This window comes from Durio zibethinus, chromosome 6, assembly GCF_047325235.1.
Source record: "Durio zibethinus cultivar Kanyao isolate XHJ-2024 chromosome 6, ASM4732523v1, whole genome shotgun sequence".
In the NCBI taxonomy this organism is placed as follows: Eukaryota; Viridiplantae; Streptophyta; class Magnoliopsida; order Malvales; family Malvaceae; genus Durio; species Durio zibethinus.
In genome coordinates this window covers 33,649,227-33,658,893 of record NC_143167.1, presented here as the reverse complement: position 1 = coordinate 33,658,893, position 9,667 = coordinate 33,649,227, and the positions used below count along the sequence as shown (strand labels likewise).

At 33.3% G+C, this 9,667-nt stretch overlaps 1 protein-coding gene across 2 annotated transcripts; it reads right to left on the bottom strand.

The window, feature by feature from the left end:
* Window positions 1-4,626: 4,626 nt before the first annotated feature.
* On the bottom strand, window positions 4,627-7,971 carry LOC111285491 (glycerophosphocholine acyltransferase 1-like). Of its 2 annotated transcripts, none has more exons than XM_022874975.2 (8): window positions 7,778-7,971; window positions 7,534-7,653; window positions 7,361-7,418; window positions 7,162-7,262; window positions 6,973-7,068; window positions 6,791-6,884; window positions 5,306-5,543; window positions 4,627-5,189 (listed from the first exon to the last, which is right to left on the bottom strand). In XM_022874975.2, exons 2-8 carry the CDS (start codon window positions 7,630-7,632, stop codon window positions 4,817-4,819), a joined length of 1,059 nt encoding a protein of 352 aa, XP_022730710.2. In that variant the 5' UTR covers window positions 7,633-7,653; window positions 7,778-7,971; the 3' UTR covers window positions 4,627-4,816. The 2 variants fall into 2 exon arrangements, with proteins under 2 accessions (XP_022730710.2, XP_089619265.1); XM_089763139.1 differs by lacking the exon at window positions 4,627-5,189 and adding an exon at window positions 6,134-6,237 and having other exon boundaries at window positions 5,467-5,543.
* Window positions 7,972-9,667: the final 1,696 nt, after the last annotated feature.

The following is a 9,667-nucleotide window of genomic DNA, read 5'->3' as shown; positions in this document are numbered from 1 at the left end:
ATTAAATTCATTAAAATTAGAGTGGAAAGATTAAAAATAACAAAATTGAAATAATAGATGAACCAAATTCAAATTTTAATCAATAATTAAACACAAAATTAACAAGTATATATATTGTACAGTGATTTGCTGGACTCAACTCATATAACGTGCTTCAAAGACTTTTTTAAGGGCTAAGCAACCCTTTACGCTTGCGGGTCAGGTCCTAAACAATAATTTTGAAGCTCGAGCTTGATTCGACCGAATTATTATTATTTATCCAAATAAGCAAACGGCCGAACCAATTAACCCGAGACCAAAGGCTTGAATGGATCACGGTTCGATCCCATTATGATAACTAGCAAATTATTGATTAGAATCTGTTCAAGGCTTTCCTAGAACACATAATCCTTCCTTAGAAATCCTCCTAGATAAGCGAATACCTCTTGAAGAGAAAGAAATACTGAAGACCATTTCCTGGATTTGACAAAGCAGTTCGTACTATATTTACAACAGCTAAAATTTCCAATTTAGCTCTACATATTTATTTGGAGGATAGTTTGATAAAATTATTAGAGATTCTCAATCAAAAACTAAATGTTAGGATTGTCTAAGAAAACTGTGGGAAAACACTTATTTACAGTTGGTTGTAATATTGTAATCTGTATATTTATATTTGTATCTCTAGAATTAAGTATTTGTATCCCTAGAATTAAGGAAGATTTAGTTTCCTAGTTTAACTCCTAATTAGTTGTATATAAACCTAATATTCTTGTATAATTCAAGATAAGCAATTTTTCAATATACATTCAGTTTCCATATGGTATCAGAGTTTTAGGCTCTTCTTGGGAAGAAAAATTTTCAGCCTTCATTGCTGACTTTTTTAGGCCTTCATTGCCGAATCCTGCTTAGGCTTTCATTGCCGAACCCTTTCAAAGAAAGATATCACTATTACCCAATTTGAGGAAATGTTAATTGAAAAAATCACTGGAGTACTACAGATGTCTCAGAAACAAGGAGAGTTCAACAGGGAAGAGATTGAAAAGCTGAGAAACTTATTGAAAATCCTTGAAAAGCCTACTATGGTATGTTCTTTGGATAAAGTTTCTAATTCAGGTAAAGCTTCCGGTTCTCATGGATTAAATGTCTCGGCTAAGCCTATTACGAGTTCTTGGGTCATTGACTCAGGAGTCACAGACCACATGACACATTCCCCACAAAAGTTTAGTACATATAACCTGTGTCCTAGTAATAAAAAAATTGTTGTTGCTGATGGTTCACTTACCACAGTGGCAAGATTAGGAGATGTTCAAGTTAATCCCTCGTTTGTTCTAAAAAATGTTCTTCATATTCCTGGATTGTCTACTAATCTGATATCTATACAAAAGCTTACTAGAGATATGAATTGCAAAGTAACTTTTTATCCCTCTTATTGTGAATTTCAGGACCAGGGTTCAGGAAAAATGATTGGACTTGCTAAAGAGAAGGATGGACTATACTATCTTGAGACATCAAATAACACAAGTAGTATCAAAAATAGTTTACCTTTGTCATTTCTTTCTGAAAAATCTTCCAATAAAGACAAAATCTGGCTTTATCATTTTCGTCTTGGACATCCTTCTTTTGGAACCTTGAGAAACATGTTTCCTTCTTTGTTCAAAGAATTAAATGTTGAAGATTTTCATTGTGATATTTACGAATTTGCAAAACATAGACGTGTGTCTTTTCCAATTAGTAACAAAAGAAGTTCTACTCTCTTTTACTTGATTCATAGTGACATTTGGGATCCCTCTACAATTCTTAATATTTTTGGTGCGAGATGATTTGTTTCATTCATAGAGGATTGTACTAGGGTCTCTTGGGTTTTTTTACTTAAATTCAAATCAGATGTGAATAGTATGTTTTTAAGCTTTCAAAACATGATCCAAAATCAATTTGGAGTGAGAATCAAGAGATTTAGGTCTGATAATGCAAAAGACTACTTCAACCAGAGTCTATCCACCTATTTCCAAAAATAGAAGATTATCCATGAGTCATCTTGTGTTAATACTCCACAGCAGAATGGAGTGACAGAGAGGAAAAACAGTCATTTACTAGCCACAACTCGAGCCTTTTTTTTTCAAGTAAATGTACCTAAATCTTATTGGGGGGAAGCTGTTCTCACTGTCACACACATTATAAATAGGTTACCTTCAAGAGTTTTGAGATTTAAAACTCCTATGAAACTACTCTCATAATTTTATCCCAACCTCAATACCACAAACAATCTCACACCTAGGATATTTGGTTGTACATCATTTGTTCATGTTCACAGTCATAATAGGGAAAAGTTGGATCCAAGAACGATTAAGTGTATTTTTGTGGGGTATTCTTCAACTCAAAAAAGATATAAGTGTTATCATCCTCCTACCAAAAAATTTTATGTGTCTGCAGATGTCACTTTTGAAGAAAATAAACCCTTTTTTACTCAACCTTATCTTCAGGGGGAGACTTCATTCATGGAAGATAAGGATAAAGAGTTCTTTTTGCTTGATTTGCCCCCTTCTTCAATATTTACACCCATTAATTCTTCTGAGTCGAAACCTGTTTCTGCTGAGCCCAAGTCAAATACTGAATTTGAGTCTGAACCCATTCCAAATACGAAAGATGTGACAAAGGATAATATTGTTCTTGATTCTATGAAGAAATTACAGGTGTACTCAAGAAGAAAAGTTTCAGATCCTGAACCAGTGCCAGTCCAAGAACCTGATCCTAACTCTGAAAATGAGGTAACTACAATTTTTTACTCTGTTTCTCAAAATGAGCATGAATCTCCTAAAACTATAACTAGTGATTATGATTTGCCTATTGCCATTAGGAAAGGAACCAGAGAATGTACCAAGCATCCGTTATACCCAATGTCTAATTTTGTGTCATTTGAAAAATTTTCACCATCCCACAAAAATTTTCTTGTGAGCCTAAACACTATTTTTGTTCCAACTACATTATCCGAGGCATTATCCAGTGAGAAATAGAGGCAAGCCATGAAAATAGAAGGCCTTAGAGAAAAATCAGACATGGAAACTGGTAGAGTTGCCTAAAGAAAAAAATCCAGTGGGGTGTAAATGAATTTTCACTGTAAAATACAAGGCAGATGGTACTGTTGAAAGGTATAAAGTCAGGTTAGTGGCCAAGAGCTACACTCAAACCTATGGAGTGGATTACCAGGAAACCTTTGCTCCAGTTGCCAAGATGAATACAGTTAAGATTTTGTTATCATTGACTGCAAATTACAATTGGCAGCTTCAACAATTTGATATAAAGAATGCTTTTTTACATGGTGATTTGGAAGAAAAAATATATATGAAGGTTCCACCGGGATTTGGAGGTCATCTAGAGGCAAACAAAATATGCAGGTTAAAAAAGGCTTTATATGGCCTTAAACAGTCTCCTAGAGCTTGGTTCGGGAGATTTGCCCAAATGATGCTAGCAATGGGATATAAACAGAGTCAAGGAGATCACACATTGTTTATCAAGCACTCTGATTCAGGGAAAATCACAGTTCTATTAGTGTATGTTGATGATATAATTGTAACTGGAGATGATAAAAAAGAGAGAGAATCTCTAAAACAATGTTTGGCTAGAGAATTTGAGATAAAAAAGCTAGGGAGATTGAAGTACTTCCTAGGAATTGAAGTAGCTCACTCACGGCATGGTATTTTTATCTCACAACAGAAATATGTGATGGATCTTCTGAAGGAAACTGGGAAGCTTGCATGTAAACCTGCAAATACCCCTATAGATCCTAATCATAAAATTGGAGAAGCTAATGAAGATGCTGCTGTAAATAAAGAGATGTACCAAAGATTAGTTGGAAGACTCATTTATCTCTCACATACTAGACCTGATATAGCATATGCTGTGAGTGTGGTAAGTCAATTTATGCATAGTCCTAAAGAAGTGCACCTACAGGCTGTCTACCGTATATTGCACTATTTGAAGGCCAATCTTGGGAGAGGTATCTTATTAAAAAAAAATTCAGGGTTAGTTCTAGAAGCATATACAGATGCTGATTATGCAGGTTCAGTAACTGATAGAAGATCCACTTTAGGCTACTGCACTTTCTTAGGTGGTAATATTGTGATTTGGATGAGTAAAAAACAGAATGTGATGGCAATATCAAGTGCTGAAGCAGAGTTCAGAGCAATGACTCAAAGAATTTATGAACTATTATGGTTAAAGATTATCCTAGAAGACTTGAAGATCAAGTGGGATGGACCAATGAGACTCTACTGTGATAACAAGTCTGCAATAAGCATTGCACACAATCCTGTGCAACATGACAGAACAAAACACATTGAAGTAGACTGACATTTCATAAAGGAGAAACTAGACAGTGGGTTGATTTGTACACCTTATGTATCAACTAAGGGTCAACTTGCAGATGTGTTAACTAAAGGTCTCAGCAGTGCGACATTTCAAGAAATTATTTCCAAGCTGGGAATGAAAAACACCTATTCACCAGCTTGAGGAAAAGTGTGAGAAAACACTTATTTACAGCTGGTTGTAATCTTGTAATCTGTATATTTATATTTGTATCTCTAGAATTAAGTATTTGTATCCCTAGAATTAAGGAAGATTTAGTTTCCTAGTTTAACCCCTAGTTAGTTGTATATAAACCTAAGATTCTTGTATAATTCAAGATAAGCAGTTTTTCAATATACATTCAGTTTCCACAAAAACCAATCACTGTTGTCTTTGAGCTGTAACATAAACACACTATCCTTGGTTGTCCTCACATACAATCAACAGATTGACTAATTTGCCATGATTTTTACAAACCATTCAAGCGCAGCTATTACGACCGGTGTAACTCGTAAGAATCGTTCTCCTTCATTGCATTTTCCATTAAATCTGAGGGTTGATCTTGTTGACTTTGCAACATGGGCTGCATTTGAATCTCTGATTTCTTTTTCTCCTTCACAATTACTTGTCTAGGCATCACTTCTAATAGAAAGCTTCCTCCATTCCATACGGAGGCAGATACCTTGAGTATTTGGAAGATCACATGGAATTCATAGGATAGGAAGATAGGGACTGTGAGTGCCATGGTTGCCACAGTAAAAATGGCTTGAAGTAAAATGTACATGAACAAACGGTTTTGATCCCCGAGCAACCCACTTAAACGCCACCATACGTTGTTTGCTTTCTGGGCCTTTTTAGAAAGTTCCCTATTAAACGAAGAAATAATCATAACTAAAAGAAGCCAAAGCTAGGCAGCTTAAATATATAAAAATATTTATAGCGATTAGCAAAACAATGTAACATGGGAATACAGAGAGAGAACCTGTAAGAAGTCATGACTTCGGGATCTCTTAACAGCCTCTGGCGACGTAGCACATCAACAATGAGGAAATAAAGAACTTGCCAGAGGGTATAAGCAACTAAGGGAACCCAAAACAGCCAAGTCCATAGGTAAGATTTGTCTTCCACATAAGGCCATGAAAATCTGTTAGAAGTTCCTTCAGGATGCATAGCTTCAAAGGTTGCAGGATTCCACCATCGAATTGTGAAAAAAACTATTCCTGAAAGCAGAAATGATTATATTAGGAAATGTATCAAGCAAAATTTGGACTTACTAGAAAGAAATATAAGCTTGGCCTCTCTTTCTAAAGAGCCTTGACCACCAAAATGTAATAGGGGTCTTTTCCAGAAACACTTGCTCCATAATTAGTGCAACACCTGCCTGCCACATATCAAATTCCCTGAATTTGCCACTTACATAGCCATCAAAGCTACAAACTGTCTACACTTTTCACAGGTTGAGTGGGATTTCCTCCGACCACCAGCAAGGAATAATGATCCAGCTGGGGTTTATGGTTTCACAATCTACATGAAACTAAGTTGATGGAATGTCTTTCAACCTCTACGGAAAAACTGATGCTATCTCTAATTATTTTTCTTCAAAGATGTGCAGAAACATAACCAAATATAAAAGCTGCCATAAGCTTTTCTTTTGAAGTGTGATATACTAGAATTCACATTTGTGTACAGCAATAAGTCTAGCTCTGATAACAGATATGAAAAATCAAATTATCAAAACTGGCATAAGCAAACTATGAATTAGAAAAAGCTCTTTCACTCCTTGTTAAACAACATACTATGAAAATTTTACCACAGGGCATGTCCTAGCAACGGAAAAATTCCAGGTACTTGGCATCTCAGCTTTCTTGAACGTCCTTTGAAAGTTGTGCATTGATGCCATAGAGGCAGTCCCCTCTATTTAGAATCAGAAAATCAAGGTGAATCTTTACTACTTTTGGAGATTCCAGTTTGAGCAAGTAAAAATCATTGAGTGGGCAGAACCAGTCAAGGAATATTTGATGATAATCAACAATAAGTAGAATTGCTATTTAGGAGGATATATACCCAAAAAAAAAAAAAGAATCTGGGTAGTTGGAAAAAATTAACTGTCTTCCTATGTCCTACAGAAGAAAATAATCCAGATAATACATTAAAATAGGCACATTCCATTGAGATCATAAATGAACATATTAGGTGGAAATTTTAAGCTGTTTTTATGAGCATGGTAAGTTTATATAACCTGTCACCAATTTATAGTGCAATAAACCTTAGCTATTGGTATCTTTCACATAGGAAAGCAGATATTCACATATTGAATGTTTAACAGCCTTGAAATCCAACTTACTCCCCCCCCCCCCCCCCCCCACCCCCTTCCCTTTGGAAAGAAAAGGATAACAATAGCAACAAACTTGTTGTATCTAAAATGCTTTATAAAGATAGCAAGTGCAAAGAAGGATTGCAAACATACCAGGTAAAAGATGTATAAGGACACTAATAATTTTGTCCACAGAACTAAATACCAAGCTACAACGCCAAACAATAAGTGCCCATGCTAGTGGCCCCTGCAGTAGCATCCAAAAGAATGAAGAAGCTAAAATGAATCATCCACCAATTGAGGTGTATGAAAGAAACCAAGTGCTATATTCTTACCTCAGCAAATGAGAAGCAAACCATGAAAAGCTTTTCGTTCCTTGGATATAGAAGAAGGTCAACCAAGAAGATTGTGTTTGCATAATAGCAGAAATCCTGACACAGAAATGCATAATCTTCATCAATTTTTGATAAGATTTTGATAAATTTCTCAATAACAAGACCAAATTGCATAGTGATAGAACTAACCAGAAGATAGTAATGCCATTTCTTAAAGCGGTAGTAGATCCATCGAAGAGGAACAAAGGTGACATAGAACAAACAATATACGTAAGGAATATCTTGTGGTCCTGAAATCAAAAACAAAACAAAGAGCAAACACATTAATTGGTTCCAGAGCCAACATTTTTGTAACCAATTCCATCAATTCAAGGCTAAGTTTACTCACTTGCTCCCAAGAGAAAGCAAAACCCTCCGAACCCGAGAACCCCCAAAAGATGTGTCACCTAAAGATCAAAAACCAAAACGAAATTCCACAATTGTGACATGAGAGTCCACGTTCTTAATGACAAACTGCAATTAAATACACATAAATCAACGAAAGAACATTGAAAAGATTACCTTGTTGATAAAGCGTTCGTGTTCTTCAGCTTGTTTAGCGATCTTAACAGCCTGTTTCGACAACATCTCCTTCGTTTGAACCGCTTGTTTAGACAACATCTCCTTCGTTTTCGCCACTTTCTGCACCAAAAACCAAGCATGACCCACATCGTAAAATAAATTTAAAAAATGCTAAAACTACAAACTTTGATACAAAATGACTCAAAAAAGAAGAAGAAAAATCATTGGGTTTCAACAATTATACCTCAGCTCGATCCTTGAACCTCTGTTTCACCGTCCCAGGTGACTATCCATTCACGTTCATGTCCTCCCCGAATTCGTCGCTGCCCGACATTTTTTCTCGCTTTTGGTTGCTTTTTGAAATCAAATCAAATCAGATGAGTAGATGACAGAAGAAACAAGACGAAGAGAAAAAGGTGGGGTGGCTGTCGTGTATATACAAGGAGACGCAGGCTAATCTGATTTATACGTTCCATTCTAATCCAGATGATTAAGCTTTATTAATAATAGTAAGTAATTTCCTCATTGGTAATTAGAGAATAGGAGATAAATAAGTGACCACTCGGATCGAATTATTACATATATATTTTTATTAATTTTATGTCTTTTTCTAATTTTGATTAAATTAACAGCATTGACCAACCCAAATTATAATCTTTCACGAAATCATTGTCTCCTGTTATTTGGTTGATAATTTGCTTTTTCGTTGATGCTTTTGTTTTTTTGTTTTTTTTAGCTTAATTTTATTTTTTTTATAAATATAATAATTTTATTGAGTATATTTAAAATTAAATATATAATTAAATTGGATGATGAATTAATATTAAAGAATAATCAATTTTGATATCTGAAATTAATTATTTAGAGTAATATTAAGATAAAAGTAAATATCAAATATAAAATTTAAGCAGCATGAATAAGATGATGAAATACGTTGAGTATGTTGTGTGATTCCAATATGATTTTAAAGTTAAAAGTAAAACTATATAAAATAATTGTAAAACTTGTATTATTTTATGAAATTAAATGTTGGATTGTTGAGAAATAACATGAGAATAAAATTAACATAATAGAAATAAAGATACTTAGATGGATATATGATAAGAGTATAAGTGATAAAATAAAAAATGAAGAGATTTAAAAAAAGTTAATAATAGTTCAAATTGAAAAAAAGATCAGAGAATATCATTTGCGATAATTTGGATATATGAAATGCAAACCTAATTATATACTGATTAAGAGAATTGACTATTTAAATTTAAAAAAGATCAAAACATCTAGAGATATATCACAAAATATATAAATGTAAGTAATAAAAAATAATATGATGGTTAAATAATTAAATAAAAATGTTGTTGTTGATAAAAAAATATTCAAATTACAATTTAATATGATTATCTTATTTGATTTTTCATATAATTAATCTTAGAATATAGGATATAAGGTTTAATGTATTGATGTTATTTTTATTCGTTAAAATAATAAATTTGTTAAAAAAATGAAATTATAAAGTTAATGTGCAACAAAATAAATTAGTGTAATTTATAATTTTTGATATTTCATTTTTTGACATAAAAATTTATTTATATTGATGTCTAAAAAGTATTGAATGGTAAAACTTATATCAGACAAATTTTAATAAATTATTATTTAAATAAAAACAATTTATTTTTTATTTTTTTTCTCACTTTTCTGTTAAAAATAAAAAACAAAATCTTATGCTAATTAAATTGAGCTTTGTTTTGCTAATGCATTAAGCATTACATGAAAAATATACTAAAACCATTTTTTTGGGCCAAAACACTAAAACTATTTGATCACTCAGTTTTAAAAATTTTTATTTAGTAATTAATTAGACATAATATTTAATTTCGCGACTATGGATACCATGCTTAATTAAGTAATTTTTATTTCCAGTGTATAAACTATAGGACAAGATTCCTAATCACATTCCATAGGGTAATGAAAAATGGTGACGTGGAGCTTTTTTTTTTGGATTGTGGTGAATGGCGTGTTGTGACAGCTGTCGGAAAATTATTGGGTGAGTGATGCAATATGGATCGACCCGTCTGTTGTAGAAAGTTCTTGGGAGATAATTCTGGTTTGCTGTCGGCCTTTGGTTAGCCTTATCTTC